This window comes from Dipodomys merriami, unplaced genomic scaffold (genome assembly GCF_024711535.1).
Source record: "Dipodomys merriami isolate MVZ:Mamm:240054 unplaced genomic scaffold, mDipMer1.0.p SCAF_45, whole genome shotgun sequence".
NCBI classification, from domain to species: domain Eukaryota; kingdom Metazoa; phylum Chordata; class Mammalia; order Rodentia; family Heteromyidae; genus Dipodomys; species Dipodomys merriami.
In genome coordinates, this window is record NW_027206013.1 from 3,040,348 (window position 1) to 3,060,000 (window position 19,653).

General features: G+C 46.7%; 1 protein-coding gene across 2 annotated transcripts in view; it reads right to left on the reverse strand.

Moving 5' to 3' along the window:
- The window catches only part of LOC138808308 (guanine nucleotide-binding protein subunit beta-like protein 1), a 62,430-nt gene that overhangs the window by 22,694 nt on the left and 20,083 nt on the right, over window positions 1–19,653 (reverse strand). For both annotated transcript variants that reach the window (XM_069994348.1, XM_069994350.1), the window contains 2 exons: window positions 8,963–9,107; window positions 8,101–8,226 (listed from right to left, as the gene is read on the reverse strand). In XM_069994348.1, coding sequence (XP_069850449.1) covers window positions 8,101–8,226; window positions 8,963–9,087 — 251 coding nt within the window. In that variant the 5' untranslated portion in view covers window positions 9,088–9,107. The remainder of the gene's footprint in view (window positions 1–8,100; window positions 8,227–8,962; window positions 9,108–19,653) is intronic.

A 19,653-nucleotide genomic window follows, 5' to 3' on the forward strand; every position in this document is an offset into this window, starting at 1 on the left:
AATGCATATGAGATCAATGAAGATAGGTATAAAAGTACAGGCAATGCCCCCACTGCAAGCAATGAGCCCATCTAGTGCCCACAGCTAAAATCACCCCATTCTCCAAACACAAGTAGGTATCAGAGAAATCAAGGACTCAGTAGAAAAAAAAAAAAAAGAAAGAAGAGAAGTTTCCTTGAAACTAAGGAAATACTTAACAAAATAAACAAAGGAAAGGGTAGAGGCACATCAAAAGGACACAAGCTAGAACACTCTTACTGATAAATACTAGTAGTATTAGATATAAATCCGAAGAAGGAAGTGAATCTCCTTGAGTCTAGGCTCATCCTTGTGAATGGATGAAGTAGAAGAGTCAGCCCTTCTTGAAGATTCCTTAGTTCAAGGAAGACTTCCACCAAGAGGACAATGAGGAGGGATAGGGAAATATAAACTCCCCAGGAGGACAGCACAGAGACAAACCACTGCAGGCAGAAGCCCTTGTAGATGCTGAGAAAAATGAAGGAAACCTGAAAGAGAAAAGGGCATTTGCACAGCTTGAAGTATCTCATGTTTCTTCACTGCTGTGCTGGCTTTATTTAACACAGTATTCCTGGGGCTCCTGATATCCGGAGGCAAGGTTTAATTCTCCTCCTGGGTGTGAGAAGGCCTCGGTGACTTGCTTCCTGAGAGCCCAGGAAGCAATGGGTTAACTATGTGAGACCAGAAGTATCTCAGGTTTGGGAGTTTTTCAGATTTGGGAATATTTGCATAGACTTTACCAGTTGATTATCCCTAATCTGGAAATCTACAGTCTGAAATGTTCCAGAATCCTAAACTTTTTTCTTTCTTTCTTTTTTGGTCGGTCGTGGGGCTTGAATTCTGGGCTTGGGCGCTATCCCTCAGCTCTTCAGCTCAAGGCAAGCACTCTACCGCTTGAGCCACAGCACCACTTCCAGTTTTCTAGTGGTTTATTGGAGATCAGAGTCTCATGGACTTTCCTTGCCCAAGCTAGCTTTGAACCATGATCCTCAGATCTCAGCCTCCTGAGTAGCTAGGATTTCTTTCTTTCTTTTTCTGTCGGTCATGGGGCTTGAATGCTGAGCCTGGGCACTGCCCCTCAGTTCTTCAGCTCAAGGGGAGCACTCTACCACTTAAGCCATAGCACCACCTCCAGTTTTCTGGTGGTTTATTGGAGATAACAGTCTCACAGACTTTCCTACCTGGGCTGGCTTTGAAGTGCAGTTCCTAGATCTCAGCTTCCTGATTAGCTAGGATTACAGGCGTGATCCACTGGCACAAGTCAGAATCCTAAGCTTTTTGAAAACTGATATGTCACTCAAAACATTCCAAATTTCAATCAGCTACAGTACCTGCAATGGCAGCTACTTGGGAGACAGAGTTGGGAAGGATGGTGGTCCAAGGGCAGCCGGGGCATGAGTTAGCAAGGTTCCCATGTCAACAAGCTGAATGTGGTGGAGTACCTATCGTCTCATCTCTGCACAATTTCACAACTCCCTCTGGCTCTTTATTTCTTGGCCACCGTTTTCTGTGAGTGAGAAACCGGGCTCCCATCATCCGCCATTCATATGGCTTTCTGCTCCACCTTGGTGGAATGTACAGATGCCCCCCCCCCCCATGACTGTCATCCCAGCTACAGGAAGATGGTGGTCCAGGCTAGCCTGGCATAAGCAAGCCCCTATCTAAAAAATAACTAAAGCCAAAAGGGCTGGGGATGTGGCTCAGGCCAGTGGGAGGCCCTGAGTTCAAATTCCAATAGCACCAAAAAAAATTTTTAAACCTTCCAGATTTTGGGGGATTGGATTTTCAGTTTAGAAATGTTTAACCTGTCAGATATTAACAGATTGTGGACCCCCAACAGACACTTAAGTGGTCCAGGGCAGCCTCACCTATAATGAGCCACAGGGATGCCATGTGCCTCTAGTACCATGAGATGGGAAGGGCATTCACCTCTCTGGGTTTCCTCTCCAAACTCAAAACCTTGTTCTAATCCTGAGAAAATATCAGACAAATCCAACCTAGCACATTCTACAAGCCATCTGAAAAGTATTCTTCAAAAGTGGTTGAATCAGCCAAGCACTGGTGGCTTATACCTGTAAACCTAGATATTCAGGAGGCTGAGATCTAAGGATCATGGTTCAAAGCCAGCCCAGGCAGGAATGTCAGTGAGACTGCTATCTACAATTAACCACCAGAAATACAGAAGTGGCACTGTGACTTAAAGTGGTAGAGTACTGACCTGGAGCAAAATGAGGGATAGAGCCTCAGGCCCTGAGTTCAAGCCCCATACTGACAAAAGAAAAGAATTAGTCATACCATGAAAAATAAGAAACAGAGAAATTTTTTCAGAGAGGACTAAAGACCTGGCACACTGCTGCCAACACCTCTGCCCAACATCTCCTTTCTTGCTCACGACTTCAGATACCAGCATGGCTGAATGCGGAGGAGGGAAGGGACGATAGAACCAATAAATTTCCTGTGGACACAGCCTACATCCCATACCATAGGAAGTTCCAGTGAAACCATGGGGCTAAAAGGAGTTACAGGCTGGGGATGTGGCTTAGTGGTAGAGTGCTTGCCTAGCATGCAGGAAGCCCTGGGTTCAAATCCTCAGTACCACATACACAGAAAAAGGCCGAAGTCGTACTGTGGCTCAAGTGGTAGAGTGCTAGCCTTGAGCAAAAGAAGCTTAGGGACAGTGCCCAAGTCCTGAGTTCAAGCTCCAGGACTGGTTTAAAAAAAAAAGAAAAGAAAAGGAATGACAGTGAGCTCCTGAGAGATGGGGTGGTGTGGCCACACCTCAGTGTCAGGAGCCCTACAAGACCCAGAAACACTGAGCAGAGGATAGCCTGGCAAGTGTGGCTCCGTTAAGATAAAGAACTTTATTCATGACGACAGTGACAAATTTGGGCTAGACTTAGTGGCCTCTACCTGTCATCCCAGGCACACTGGGAAGCCTTTGGTCGGCAGGTGACAACTTGGGTGTGTGCCTGAGCGGGAAGAAAAATAAACAGCAGCAGTGAAAACATGTTTTTCAGGGTGGGTAATGTGGGGAGGACAGGAATGGAGGAGGAAGGGTGAGCAAAACATAATCATTATATTCAATGTACATTATATAAAAAATGAACTATAATTTGATGGTAGGGATGGAAGTGGGGAAATAAGGGAGAAAGATGGAATGACACTGACCTAGAAGCATTATACTCAACCTGACTTATGAAACTGTAACCTTTGCACAACTAAATTAATAATAATAGAGCTGGGACGTGGCTCAGGGGCATAGCAAGTGCAATGTCCTGGGTTCAATCTTCAGTACCCAAATAATAATAGTACTACTAATAACAACAACAATAATAATGCCCAGAGAGTCCATTCATTTTGGCCAGGATCAGGAACTAACAAAAACAAAACAAACAGAGCTGGGAAGTTGGCTTGCCTTGCATGCCTGAGGCCCTGGGTTCGATTCCTCAGCACCACATAAGCAAAAAGAAAAAAGCCAGAAGTGGCGCTGTGGCTCAATTGGTAGAGCACTAGCCTTGAGCTGAAGAGCTGAGGGACAGCGCTCAGGCCTAGAGTTCAGGCCCCACAACCGGACTCAAAAAACAAAACAAAACAAAACAAACCATCAACAACAACAAAAAACCAGCACCTGGGTGCTGGTGGCTCACACTTGTAATCCTAGCTACTCAAGAAGGTGAGATCTGAGGATTGTGGTACAAAACCAGTATTCTGGCCACTTATGTCTCATGCCTGTAATCCTAGCTACTCAGGAGGCTAACATCAGAGGATCATGGTTCTAAACCAGCCCTGGCAAAAAAGTTCATGGGTGTCTTATCTCCAATTAACCAGCAAAAGCTGGAAGTGAAGGTGTGGCTCAAATGGTGGAGTGCTAGCCTTGAGCAAAAAGCTAAGGGAGAGTGCCTTAGTCCTAAATTCAAGCCCCAGTATCAGCACAAAACAAAACAGTGCAAAATAGGGCTAGATGAGTGGCTCTGTGGTAGAGTGCCAGCTTAGCAAGTATGAGGCCTGAGTTCAAATCAAGAAATGTAAGCCAAGCTGGGCGCCAGTGGCTCACGCCTGTAATCCTAGCTACTCAGGAGGCTGAGATCTGAGGATCGTGGTTCAAAGCCAGGCAGGAAAGTCCCTGAGATTCTTATCTCCAATAAACCACTAGAAAACCAGAAGTGGTGCTGTGGCTCAAGCGGTAGAGCGCTTGCCTTGAACTGAAGAGCTGAAGGATAGCGCCCAAGCCCAGAGTTCAAGCCCCACAACCAACCAAAAAAAAAAAAAAAAAAAAAAAAAGAAATGGGCAAGAGGTCCGAGGTAGTTAAGAGTTTATCCAATTGGCTGACAAGCACAAGTGGGTCCACAATGCTTAGAAAACTCACATCAAGCCACACTCAGAAGCCCGGGTCCCAGAGGTTGGTGTTCCTGCTTCATGGCATATGACAAGTCCAATATGCACATATGCTGTGTCCCAGACATCCCAGATCTGGGTCCAGGGTTCAAACTACAAATATGTTTGTACTTGGGCACCAGGAGGCTCTGACAGGAGACCTCCTGGCAGCTTTGTTTCTAACAGTCCCAAGTGGGCAAGCCAGAAGCGCAGTGCAGGTGAGCAGCATATCCAGTGGCCACCACACTGAAGAGGCCAATGACAGAAAGGAATTGTGGCTGTGCAAACCCAGCTGCACCTCACAGAGGTTAAGTGAAATGTATGGTCTTATTTTTGTTTTTTTTGTCAGTTGTGGGGCTTGAACTCAGGTCCTTGAACTCAGGTGCTGTCCCTGAGCTGTTTTTTGCTCAAAGCTAGTGCTCTACCACTTTAAGCCACAGCTCCACTTTAGGTGGTTAATTGGTGGTAAGAGTTTCAACAGACTTTACTGCCCAGACTGGCTCTGAACCATGATACTCAGATCTCAGCCTCCAGAGTAGCTAGGTTTACAGGTGTGAGCTACCAGGCCCCATCTGAAATATATGTTTTTGAGACAGTAAAGCCTACCTAGTTGTGGTATCATATGTCTGTGATATCAGCTATGCAGAAGGCATAAGGTAGTAGGATAGCAGTTTTAGGTTAACAGCAGGCAAAAATAAGACTTTATCCAAAAATATAACTAAAGCAATATGGGATATGAGCATAGTTCAGGAGGTAGATCACCTGCCTGGCAAGTAGCAAGGGCCTAAGTTCAAACCTCAGTAGAAAAAAAAAGACAGTAAAGCCGGGGGCCGGTGGCTCATGCCTGTAATTCTAGCTACTCAGGAGGCTGAGATCTGAGGATCACAGTTCAAAGCCAGCCCGGGCAGGAAAGTCTGTGAAACTCTTATCTCCAATAAACCACCAGAAAACCAGAAGTGGCGCTGTAGTGGCAGAGAGCTAGCCTTGAGCTGAAGAGCTGAGGGGCAGCGCTCAGGCCCAGAGTTCAAGGCCCATGACCGACCAAAAAAAAAAAAAAAGAAAGAAAAAAGATAGTAAAGGGCTGGGAAGGTAGCTCAGTGGTAGAGTGCTTGGCTTGCATGCATGAGGCCCTGGGTTCAAGTCCTCAGCACCATATAAACAGAAAAAAGCCAGAAGTGGTGCTGTGGCTCAAGTGGTAGAGCGCTAGCCTTGAGCTGAAGATCTGAGGGACAGTGCCCAGGCCCAGAGCTCAAGTCCCATGACCGACCAAAAAAAAGAAAAAGAAGAAAGACAGTAAAACAAGAACAAGCCATGGAGCCAGCTTCTGCCTCTAGGGAAGGCAAGTGGTACTTGTCAGGGAGGCAGGTGGGGCAGAGGGCCAGTAATGCTGCCTTCTTGACTGCAAACTGATTACTCAGGTGCTACTTGTGCTAGTACAAGGCTCTGTGCCTCCCTTTCCTGTAAGTATGTCATATTTCACAGTGAAAAATGTAAAGAAATGCCCAGATGAATGGGCTGATAGGGCCCAGGTGTAGATAGAGCAGGGGGAGGGGGGGGGGTGGAGGGGGAGCGGGCAGTCTTCCAGTCCTTCTAGACATGAAAGTCCCCAGCCCCTTTAAGGGCCCTTGGAACTTAGCTTCCAAACACAGCTGGGCATAGTCTGAATGCAGGCAGCCTCAGCACCCTAGATCTCTAGTGCAACATGATTGCACACCTGGACACTATACCACCAGTCTTGCGTTCCATGGTCAAGGCTGCCCTCTGAGCACCTCCCACCTAGGTGGGAGATTCAGAGAAGGTGTACAAACTCTGGATGCAAATGGCTCTGTAGGATTACTTGGAAACAGTGTCTGATAATCAGACCTCACCCCAGGAAGGACAAGGGTAGGGTGTGATGGAAGCAAGGTTCAGAGAAGGCTCTAAAAGCACCCAAGGCTAGGGCTACCACCCTCCTGGGCAACTCTGGTCTCTCAGCTACCTGCCAGCCATCTTTGGAGTAGTGGATACTGAATACTTCCACATAAAATTCATCTGCATGCTGTTATGGGCCAGACTGAGCTTTGTCCTCTGGGGACTGGACTCTGTAGTGCCCAAGAAGCCCTGGTACCAGGTCTAGAGTAGCACAAACCTGTGCTTCTAGAGCTCTGGGCCTTGGAGGTAGTGGCATAGGCATACTCCAAACACAAAGAGTGCCAAGCGTCAGGAGTGCAACTGCAGGTCTGGGTAGGGGCAGGGCTGCTCAGGCAGGCAGCACTTTGGGTTCCTGTGCTGGAGACAGCAGTCCATGCTTAAGGACTGATGTTCCTTGATTGAGGATAATGGGTGCTTTGGTAGCCTGGTGGCCCTGGAGGAAGGCTTATGGCCAGGCCTACCATGCTATCCCCTCCTAGTTTCTGAATTATTATTATTATTATTATTATTATTATTTTGCCAGTCATGGGCCTTGAACTCTGGGCCTGGGTGCTGTCCCTCAGCTCTTCAGCTCAAGGCTAACGCTCTACCACTTGAGCCACAGCACCACTTCTGGCTTTTTTCTGCTTATGTGGTGCTGAGGAATCGAACCCAGGGCCTCATGCACTCTACCACTGAGCCACCTTCCCAGCCCCCCCTCCTAGTTTCTGCCATGTCCTTTCTAAAGTAAAACAGAGAAGCCTCTTGTCTTCCCCACTTTCTGATGCTTCCTGGCCCACCTGGTATCCCTGGATCTGTCACCACTACCAGGCAGCTCTTACCTCAGGATCCCCGCAGGCTGTCCAGCCTCTAGTGCCTCAAGGCCACTGGTGACACTGGCGGGTGTACACCACCAGGAGTGAGAGACTTTCCACCTCTGCTAATGCTACAGAAAGAACCATCTTTGTCCCTCCACCAGGCTCTTATCAAGACGTTACTTGCCCAAAAAGCACCCTGGTGAGGGCAGGGGGGGCAGGTCTGGCAGCTGGCAAGCACTGGACACTCTGCCTCTGCACATCCAACACTTGATGGGGATGAACCACCTCTGTGGTCCCTTCCAGATGGGGGTTAGCCCAGGTAGGTGGTGCACAAGTGATTTGTGGGGGATGGAACGTAGACACATTTATACATGTGCACATGTGTGCACATGCGCACACATATACTCACACAAACACACAGCCAAGGCCTGAAGGAAGGAGACTAGACAGGTAAAAACCTTATCCTATACCTGCTTTCCAAACACACTGTGCTTCTGAACTCAGTGCTAGGACACATGCCAGAGCTCTAGTCTAGGACTTGGCTGTTGCCAGGTGCTTCCAGGCTTCAGTCCATTTTCTTCCTCTTAGTACATAGTGCTCTTCCCTCTACCCACCTCCCAGCCACAACTCTGTGGCCTCCATGAAGCCTGGCCTTTGCTACTGTCTCACACCTGGGCTGGCAGCAGCCCCTCAAATGTCACCAGCCCCATCTTCTGGCCTCCTGAGGTGGCGCCTCCCAGCCCTGCCACAGAGCACTGCCAGGTCTCCATGAAGACAGCAAAGGTAAGAGGCCAGATCTGCCTGTCTCCCCAAAGACAGGGGCTAAGCCCTGTGTCCTCCACATGCTGTGGCTAGTCTAGCCAGATGGCTTTGACTTCTTTAGTCACCTCCACCCTGCTCTGACAGCCAGCTAAAGCCATGAGAGCCTCTGTGGGAGGCTCCCACTGGAGGTCATAACGTGGCTCCTTTGGAACAGTACTCACTGCTATCATGATTTACCTGAGGAGCTGGGAGCCCTGGGGCAGTGACTGCAGCCAGGTCACGCTCTGGCCTCCATGGCCATCCAAGATGGTGACTGCTCTCCGTGTCTGCAGATTCCAGATGTGTACCAGGCCACTCTGAGACCTGTTCAGGAGCCAAGTACAGGAAATAAGGCAAGTGCTGGAGTCACGTGGCCATTCTGAGACCACACTTAGCCCATTTTGGCCCACCGGGACCCCACACAAAGCTGATGGAGACTCCAGATCATCAGCCAATAGTTCCTTAAACCAGGATAAAACTTGCCCTCCCATCAGGTGTCAGTGGCTCATGCCTGTAATGCTAGCTACTCAGGAGGCTGAGATCTTAGGATCACTGTTTGAAGCCAACCCAGGCAGGAAAGTCTGTGAGACTCTCATCTCCAATTAACCACCAAAAAGCTGGAACTTGGAGCTGTGGCTCAAGTGGTAGAGTGCTAGCCTTGAGCACAATATCTCACAGACAGTGTCCAGGCCCTGAGTTCAAGCCCCAGGATGGACAAATTTACACACAAAATATATGGCCCTCCCTCCCAGTGAGGGCAGGAAATAGATTGAGCTTGGGGAACCTTTGCAGGACAGCAGGTGCTGTTCTGGAGTGGGGGGGGGGGGGACACATACCACTGAAACATACACTTCATGGTCTATAACAAAAGGGACGCATGCCCCTGCTTCTCCATAGAGGCCCCAAAAAGATACTGCCAAGCAGGCTATGATTACACAATAAGCGTAGATGCCAAGTCGCCTGAAACCCTCTTCTAGTGCCCCAAATAAACACTGGGCATCATGTTAGCCCATAACTCCAACATTACCTCTGGGCTTGGGTGGAAGCAGTTGCTACTTACCCTGAGAAGAGAAGTGAGCTCCCCTGAGCCTGGGATTCTCTGCAGAAATGGAGCGCATTCACTGCTGACTGCACGCCTCGAAGGACAAACTGGGGGTCCGGTGGTGGCTGTAGGGGGGCTGCCATGCTGGGCAAGGCATAGTCACCTGGGGATCAAGGAAGGATAGGTGAGTGACAGAGCCCTGTGTCTTCCTCCAGAAAGGCATCCTGGCAGGGGTTCTCACCTCGGGCACCTTCTGAGAGGAGACTTTCTGCTTTCTGAATGGCCTGGTGACGGTGGAGGAACCAGGCCCCTCCATGAGCTATAAGGGCCCAGCAGGGACCCTCTCTGGTTGCTGCTCAGGGTGGGCTTCTAGAAGGTGGTGTACAAAAGACTTGCCTTTCATGTACCCCCCCCCCCCGCTCCATTCTGTCTAAGAGCTTGCGTACCCAGCTGGCACCATCAAGGTCCCAACCTCTCTGGGCAATCACAGTGATCCCTGCTCTGGGCAATCACAACCTGTCTCGGCAATCACAGTGATCCCTGCTCTCATACCAGCTCCTCTGGCCCTGGTTATCCTCTTCAGAGCGCCAAGCAGCTTCTAGAGCTTTCTGTCACCGCGATGAGAAAGAGCTTTTGTTTGAGGCTGGGGGTGGGACGCATTGGTCAAACACTTGCCTAGCATGTATGAAGCCCTGGTTTCAATCCCCACTAGTGCCCAAAACAAACAAACCCAAAAATGATTTTTGTCTTGGCCAAACTTAATTCAGGCTCCTAATGGTTCTTCTAGGCCCATCTATACATTTCTCTATAAAACCCAGTTTTAGCAAGAACCCTGCCAAGTCACTTAGTACAAGTCCCTCCCCCAACAGCCCACCCTCCCTACCTAGTCATGTTCCTAGCCTCCCTCATCCCTCAAGTGATGTCTACCTCAAACCCTGATGTCTCCTCTAATTCACTTTCCATCACTGCCTTGCCATATTCCCTGGTCCTAAGATCTCTTCAGCCATCCATGTCGGAGTTGAGCACCATCTCTAACGACTGAAAAACTTCATTGCCTCCGTTCCTGCTTCGCTCACTGTGGCTCTGAACAAAGTCTTCCTCACTGTGCTTACTTTAACTAGTGTCACTGAATTGATTTAACACCAGACATGTCCTCTGCTCCCCAGGTCCCATTGTCCATGCCAATGTTTTTTAGCCCTAGCCCTGCACACTTGCAGTGCTCCTGCCACTAACTGGGTCCAACCTGTGCAGGTATTGCTCCAGTGTCTCCCTTAGGAGCCCTGCCCTCTCTTCGCTCCTTGCAAGTTCAGTCTCCCCTCAAGAGCCCCTCTTCCCTCCTCTCTGCAGCACAGTAATGATATTCCAGGCTAGTTTAGGAATAGGAGCCAAGCTAACCTGCTCTCTCCAGCCCAGCCTCCAGCACTAGCACCTGCTTGGCAGATGCCTGATGGACAGGCAGGAATCATGTGAAGACCTGGGGTGCTGAATAAATGGTGCACCCCTCACATCCACCGCAAACAGCACAATTTCTAATGATCACAACCACCCTTCTTTACTTTAAACTGAGGCAGGAAATGTTAGATGGACTTCCCCAGGCACCTGGGCTGACAAATGAAGTGCTCTAGAACTTGCAAGCCATCACCAAAGGGTGCAACAGCAGTGAGGTGGTAGGGGGTCAAGGTGGAGTCACTGGCTTCTCCTCACAGGCTACTGTTCTAGATGAGAGGCCACTCCCCAGACCATAGGACCTGTGTTTAAGAAAGCTTCCAGCATCTTCTCAGAGCCAATCCCACCTCTAAGACCTCCCACACTACCTCAGTCCCACAGGAGTCTGCTCTTGACAGGCAATGGTGACCCAGAGGCAGAAGGGAGCTGCTCCAAAAGCCAAGGGCATATCTAGGAGAGCAGATACCTGGTGTGGCTGCAGCCTCTCACAATCCCTTGTCTACTGGCTTAGTTATCCTTCCCACTCAACCCACCTGTAGCCAGGCACAGCCTGACCAGGAGAGATACAGCTACAGTCACCAGAAAATATAACAGGCAAAGGGCAAGAACAAAGGAAATAGGAAGGATTCATCCAAGAAGGAACTTTGGCTGGGTAGGGTGAGGCTACATGGGGTGTGGAGAGAGAGGGGCCCAGGCTGAGGCCCATGTAGCAAGGGGTAGGCAAAGAGGAGGAAGAGAAACAAGCCTTCTAAAACACTCCTTAGCCATGCATTCCACCACCAACTGCTGCCTTGTGGCATCCCCTAAAGCTGCCTATACCTTCCCTTTTCCCCTTTGTCACAAGAAACACAAGAGTGTGCTTCAAGTCACACACAGCAAGGAGAGAGAAAGCAGCCAGAGCCAGGCTCCTAGGAAACTTCCAGGCCTGTGAGTATGGACTGGGGAGGATGGAAGACCAGGCCATGGTCCAGGCGAGGTCTGTGAGGCCTGTGCCCATGCTAGTGGATGGTGGATAGTGCTCAGGCCTAGACCCTATTGACCTAGTGTGTGTACTAATTGGGCCAGGTCTTCCCTGGGCTGACTCAGGGTAAGGATCCACCTTCCCAGACCTCAAACATCAGCTTCAGGACCGGACCCTGCCTCTCAGGAGCCTTTGAAGTAAATGAAGTCATTTTATATTCTGCCATCTTCCCCCACTCTCCCCCAAGGCTAGGAAGGATGTTTAGTTAAAAGTTGAACAAACTCTTCCTATATGCAGGGGTAGCTCCTGCAGGACAGGGATGGCTCCCAGGCCTAGGCCCTTGCTCTGGGCCCTGATAGGACTCAGATGCCTAAGATTGCCTAGGCCTGCCCAGGCAGGCTAGCCTGGAGAATAAGTTGGGCAGCTTCTGGACCCTCAGAAGCCACTGTAGCCTATGCTGTACCTGCCATATATTGGACTACAGGCCTGCCACAAGAGCCAAGAAAAATAGCCTGGCACCTCAATCCAGCAGGAAACATCAGGACCAGGCTAGCATGTCCTTCCTATCACATGGCTCCAGGCAAAAGAGTTTGAGAGACTATTCCTGAACAGGATGCCATGTATAATTCACATACAGGCACACACATAGCCATGTGGACACACATACACCTTAACAGATGCACAACTCATGCTTAAGACACAGCACATGCAATTCACATATGTATGCAGACATGCCAGTCTAGCTTCATACACATATGCACACACATAGATACTCAGGTATATGTCCACACACACATGCACAACTCATACATGCACATGCATACAATCCTCACACACATGCAAACACATGTGCACAGACATGCAAATACATGCATACACACATTCAGGTACAAACCCACAGAGTACACAAATATACACAATTCCCATATATGCATATAGGTGTGCACACATTTGCACACATATAGATACACACTCATGCATGCACATATACTCAGGGACATACACATATATACATACACATACATGTATTAAAAGATACCCAACATACTGTAAGCCTAGCTACACAGGAGGCTGAGCTCTGAGGATTGTTGTTTGAAGCCAGCAGGGGCAGGAAAGTCCATGAGACTCTTATCTCCAATAAACTACTCAAAAAAGCCAGAAGTGATACTGCTGTATACTGCTGTGGCTCACGTGGTAAAGTACTCACTTTGAGCAAAAGAAGCTCAGGGACAGCATCTAGGCCCAGAGCCCAAGCCTCAGGACCAGCAAAAAAAAAAAAAAAAAGATACACACATACACCAGCATCAGGGAGGCCATGGGCAGGGCCAGGCAAAGCCCAGCCCACACTTGCCACCTGCCTGCGGCCTGGTGGGAGTTTCCAGAACCTCACAGTAGAAGGCTCATTGTGAGGTGATGAAATCAACTCTCCTCTATTGTTTCCCCAGAAATGCGGGGAACAAACCCGTCACATTGTTACAACAGCCGAAATACGCAGGCCAGAATGATGCATTGGCAATTAAGGGCTCCATCATTTCAAGCAATTAAAATAAACGCTTTATTTTAAAACTAATTAATTCTACCTACATAGTTTTCCCATGACAATATCCTATGATTACTTGATTTATGACATCTAATTATTCTTTATTAATCTAATTGAAAATAATCGTATTATCCTATCTCGCCTGGCACAGGGCCACCTGGGGTGGAGGCCACAGCCTCTGCACACAGCTCATGTACAGCCTCAGCCGTGTAGTACTGCTCTACCCATGCTGCCCCGCTCTACCCATGCTGCCCTGCTCTACCCCCCTCATCTTTACCTCCAAGAGGGTGAAGAAAAGAGAAGCCTAATCCAGAGCACAACTTTGATTCTGTCTGTTCTTGGAGATGTCAAAACAACAGAGATTCTATCAAAAATTGAAAGGAAAGGCAATCTGACACAATTTGTGTAAGGGACAGTCTTTCCTACGAGTGCTGTATACATCCTGAAAGTCTACAGGTCCTTGGCTCTACCCACAAATGGACTACAATATCTCCCTGGGGTAATCACAGCAGCAGCAGCCCAAGTGCCCCTCAGAACTGCCCTCATGGAGAGGGACTTCAACCCTTCTGGGTGTGCTGGGGCTTTACACCTTGGGTAGTCCAGTCTTGAGCTGCCTCAGCTCAGATAGAACCCCTATGCAATTCAAGTCAGATGACTCAGGGCTGGGGCTTGCACGGGAGTAGCTGGTGCCAAAAGATCTGATATTTTGGGGCTGCTAGGGGTTGCACTGATTTACATCCCACAGTCTGACCCACAGAGAGGCTGAAGGTCAGATCTATACATCTGCCCTGTCCTGTCCTCAAATCCTCTCTTCTTACTACAATTTGACTACTCGTCACTGGGAAATTCTAGAAATCAGAGAAGAGCCCTGGGAAGAAGCAGAAGCAGGGGAGCTGTTAGGGAGACTCCCTAACATTGCCTTGCCTGTCCTAGTCCACGGAGCCTCCACGCCTGTATGTAACACCACCACACAGGCTCAGGCCCTGAGTTCAAGCCCAACTACCAGAACAGAAAAGAAAAAAAGAAAAAGATCTTTTGTGCAACACTAAGTTGAAAAAAGTATTTGGAACCTTCTGGCCAAACACTAAATGAGGTCTGTGTAGCTTGCAGCGTGATGCCTTCTCTGAGAGGATTTGCTGTTTTACTGATTTGGAATTTGAATTCTGATGGCCTCCAGTATGAAAGACAAAGCTAGGGTCCTCCCAAAATGCCTCGTCTCATTATGCTCACTTCATACTTAGGTTGAACCAGAACTAAGCCTTCACCCTAGGTGCTAGAAAGATACCAGATACATGTTTCAGCCCCAATTCACACCATTTTAGGAGCTTCCCCAAACTTTCTTCTTCTTAGAAGGAACCTCCTTCCTGCCAAGGTATCAATGAAGTAAGTGCTCAAAAACAATGTCAGAGCAGAGCATTGGTGGCTCATGCCTATAATCCTAGCTACTTAGGAGGCTGAGATCTGAGGATCAAGGTTCAAAGCCAGCCCAGGCAGGAAAGTTTTGTGAGACTCTTATTTCCAATTAACCACCAGAAAACTGAAAGTGGTGCTGTGACTCAAAGTGGTAGGGTGCCAGCCTTGAGCAGAAAAGCTCAGGAACATGACCTAGGCCCTGAGTTTAAGCCCTATGACCAACAACAACAAAATGTCAGGTGTGGTAGTACACAGCTGTTATCTCAGCACTCAGGAATCTGAGGTAGGAGGATCAAGTTTGAAGCCAGCCTAGACTACATAAGGAGTCCCTGTCTAAAACAAGTAATAATAATAAACACTACCAAAACAAGGGAACATAACACTATGAGTAAGGGCTGTCAAAAAGAATGGGAGGCAGAACTAGACCCAGAGAGCAAAGTATTCAAGGAATTTAAAATGAGGATGTTTCATGTTTTGAAGGAAATAAAAATGGAACTAAAGTCACAAGTAGAGTGTCAGAGATGTAAAAGTCACCACAGATTTGAAAAGGATCTAATTTGGTGAATGGTAGCTGTGAGTCCTCTTCCCGTTATGTCAAGTATTACTCTCCAGATAATACTCATCATGAGAGCCTAGAAAGTCTTTACCATGCAAACATGTGGCTGTTGCCACATGTGATAAAAGCTGGCACCACAAATAGTAAACAGGCATCGCTTATCTTCTGATGCAATGCCATAGCATCGTCCTTCTATGGCCATGCCAACAAGGTTCAACTCAAACGTGCCAAGAGGCCATCAGACACATCTAGACATGGGACATAGGAGTGCTGGACCAGGCATATACTCATGAAAATGGCAAGATTTAGAGAAACAGCTACACAAAAGGCAGGAGAACCTTCTATCTTGAAATACACTTCAGAGGTATCACAGGTGAACCCAGCATGAAACCTGAGATCTTGAACATTAAATTTCATCCTAGATGAAAAATAGGGCTGCCAAGAATACTGTTTGGACATTTGGAAATATCTGAATATGAACTATAGATCATAGGACATTATTAATTGTCTTGGAAGAATGTCTTTATTCCTAGAAGGCAAATGCTAAATGATTTAGGGCCAAAATGTCAACCTGTCAGCACTCTATTTTCAAAATGTTTCAGAAAAAAAACATTGTGTCTCTTAATCTCTATCCACATATGACTACAATCAACACTCAGTTTCCACAGAGGTCAGCTCTAGGGGTCATCTCGTCCCACAGATACAAAAAATCCAAGAATGCTTAAGTCCCTTATACTAAATGGTGTAGTGTTCATTTAAAATCTATGCATACCTCCCAATAAACTTTAAATCATCTCTATAGACTATATAATGCCTAGTATCATATAAATGACACCTAAATGCTGTTACGAGGTATTGCTCAGACAATGATGACAAGAAAAATGTCTATACACAGTCAGTGGAAACACTGAAGTAAAGCAACATGCTAACCATTGATGAAAGTAGGTGAAGGGTATACAGGCATTTATGATACTCATTTGCAACTTTTCTGTAAGTTTAAAAATATAATGGGGACAAATGAAGTCATGGTCTTCACACAATATGGAAAATGAACTATGCAACTTGTGGGCAGGGACATGAGGGGGACACAGAGCAAAAGAAGGGGTGACATTGTCCAAAAAAGTACTCATTACTTGACTTATGAAATAGTAACCACTCTGTATAGCACCTTAATAAGAACAATAAAAATATATTTAAAATTATAACAGAATGGGAGCAAATGAGGGAAGAGGTGATATTGTCCAAAAAGAAATGTACTCCTTACCTGACTTATGTAACTGTAACCCCTTTGCATATCACCTTTATAATAACAATAACAAATTTAAAAGAAAAAATATATATAACAGAATGCCAGAGGATGGGGGAGGTAGATAAATTCACACTAGACTTGTATCCAGAATACCTAATGCAATTGTTTTTTAAAAAAGCAAACATGTGGTACCACACATCAATAATGCCAGCACTCAGGAAACTGATGCAAGAGGTTCATGAATTTGAGGCCAGTTTGAGCTATAGAGTGAAACCTTGTCTCAAAAATAAACACTAAGCTGGTGGCTTGTGTCTGTAATCCTAGCTACTCAAGAGGCTGAGATCCAAGGTGAGTGGCTGAAGCCAGAATGGGCAGGAGTCTGTGAGACTCTTACCATCAATTAACCAATAACAAGCTGGAAGTGGAGGTTTGCCAACTTTGAGCAAAAAAGCTCAGGGACAGAACCTAGGCCCTGAATTCAAGTCCCAGGATTTGTAACCCAGAACAGAGTAACAAAAAAAATGAGCAAAAGACTTGATCAGGTATTTCACAAGCAATATAAATGTCCAATAAATATATGAAAGGATGTTTAACCTCATTAATAATCTTGGTAATACCCATCAAAAACACAATGTGATATAATTACCCTCCTGGCTGACTAGCAAGATACTAAGCCTGCCAAACATTGAGAAATATGAGGGGTAACCGGAACCCCTCTCCCATGCTGGAAAGAAGCTAAATTGAAACAACCATTTTACAAGCAATCTGGCACCTCATGACTCAGCAAGCCTAATATAAACACCCTAATTCTCAGGGGTGCACAGAGAGCCTTGTATGAAAATGTTCTTAGCAGAATTGTGCATAGGAACAAATCAGCCCAAGTGACTATCAGCTGCAGAATGGGACACATTTGGTAAATTCATTCCACAGAACAAAACTCAAAAATCTGAACTGAATCAAGATCAAAAGACATTAAGTAAACCGGGTGCCAGTGGCTTTAATCCTGAGACCTGAGGATCTCAGTTCTAAGCCTGGCAAGCAGCAAAGTCCATGAGACTATCTCTAAGTAACCACCAAAAAAGCCAGAGTGGAGCTGTGGCTCAAATGGTACAGCACTAGCCTTAAGCACAAAAGCTCAGGGACTCTGCCCAGGTCCTGAGTTCAACTCCCAAGACTGACTCCCCTCTCCCCATCAAAAAAAGACATAAAAGAAATAAAAAAGGAAGCTCCAGACAGGGAGAAAATATTCACAAAACACAAATCTGTGAAAGGACTCATATTCTGATTTTACCCACTGCCTGAGAATATGTCAGTAAGAAAAATGCAAAACAGTGGTTCCAAAAGGGCATATAGGCAAAGGTATACAAATGTACACAGAAACAGTACAAAAACAAAGGTTGAAATGTTAACTAGACCAAGTTGAATTCTGGCCAAAAAGCATTAGACTTGACAAAGCCAGTGGTAAAGTGTTTGCCTCACATGCATGAGGCCCTGGGTTCGATTCCTCAGCACCACATTAACAGAAAAAGCCAGAAGTGGGTGCTGTGGCTCAAATGGTAGAGCGCTAGCCTTGAGCTGAAGAGTTGAGGGACAGCACCAAGGCCCAGAGTTCAAGCCACACAACGGACAAAAAAATAAATAAATAAAATAATGTAGAAGCTATCGAAAATCCAAGCAGAAAGAAATCTTTTAAGACTAAAGATTACACCAAGTTGAAGAAGATGAAAAGAAAAATCCAGGAGTCTGGTGGCTTGCACCTGTACGACTAGTTACTCAGAAGGCAGAGATCTAGAGGATTGAGGTTTAAGGCCAGCCAAGGCAAAAAGTTTATTCCAGCTATGCAGAAAGCATGAATAGGACTTAGGTGCAAGCCTGCTCAGGAATAAATGTGAGACTCTTCTTTAAAAATACCTAAAGCAGGGGCTGGGAAGGTGGCTCAGTGGTAGCGTGCTTCCCTTGCATGCATGAGGCCCTGGGTTCGATTCCTCAGCACCATATAAGCAGAAAAAACCAGAAGCAGAGCTGTGGCTCAAGTGGTAGAGCACTAGCCTTGAGCTGAAGAGCTAAGGGACAGTGCTCAGGCCCAGAGTTCAGGCCCCAAGACCGACAAAAACAAACAAACAAAAGAACTTAAAGCAGAGGCTGGGGATTTAGCTCTGTGAAAGAGCATTCGTCTGTCAAGTGCAAAACCCTGAGTTTGGTCCTAAGCTATAAAAAAAACAAAAAAACAAAAAAAAAACTAACAAAAAAAAAACCCTAAAGCAAAATGGGATAGGGATATGGCTCAAATGGTAAAGTATCTGCTTGATGAATGCAGGGTCCTATGCTCAAAATCCATTCTATCAAAAAAAATTTTCTTTAAAATAAAAAGGAGATGACCAGCGGGATGATACATGTCTGTGGAGATTGGGAAGATCATGGTTTGAGGTGAGACCTAATCTCAATCAAGAAGCCAGATATGGGGCCTGGGAATGTGACTTATTGATAGAGTGCTTGCCTAGCATGCATGAAGCCCTGGGTTCAATTCCACATACACAGAAAAAGCTGGACATGGTGCTGTGGCTCAATTGGTAGAGTGCTAGCCTTGAGCAAAAGAAGCTCAGGGACAGTGCCCAGGCCCTGAGTTCAAGCCCCAGAACTGACAAAATAAAAAATAAAAAAAAGAAGTCAGATATGGTGGGGCATGCCTATGATCCCAGCTGTGTGGGAAGCCAAAGCAGGAAGATCAGAGTCTGAACCAAAAACAGGAGACCCTATCTAAAAAATAATGAAAGCAAAACAGGTCTAGGGATAGCTCAAATGGTAGAGCACATGCCAAGCAAGGGTGAGGCCAAGTTCAAACCCCAGTACCACCACAGAGATGGGGGGGAGGGGGATTACCAAACTACACAACAGCAGATATTGTGAATTATCCAGACCTACATCACCTTCTGATGAGCACATGTAATGTGTGTAAACACTGGTTATGTATTGGTCAGAAATACTTATAAAGAAGATTCCAGCTGAGTGCCAGTGGTTCAAGTCTATAATCCTAGCTACTCAGGAGGCTGAGATCTGAAGATTGTGATTTGAAGCCAGCTCAGATGCAGACAAATTCAAGAGACTCATCTTCAATTAACCAGCAAAAGAATAAGAAGTGGAAATGATGTGGCTCAAATGGTAGAGTGCTAGACTTGAGTGAAAAAGCTAAGCAAGAACATGAGTTCAAGCCCCACTACCAACACACACACACACACACACACACACACACACACACACACACACACACACACACACACACAGATTCCATGATGACAGTGCAAGGATGACAGTGGCTTCACCTACAATCTAAGCTACTTAGGGGCTGAGATCTGGAGTCAGTCCAGGCAGAAAAGTCTGTGAGCAAAAATCCCCAACTTGAGGTGTAGTTCAAGTGGTAGAGTACCAGTTGTGAACAAGGTCAAGTAAGCACTTGACCCTGGTACTAGCCCCATACCAGAAATAAAAAAGCCACTACTCCCTCAACTAAAAATTAAAAAGTATCAATTAAACAACATTAGGTGAA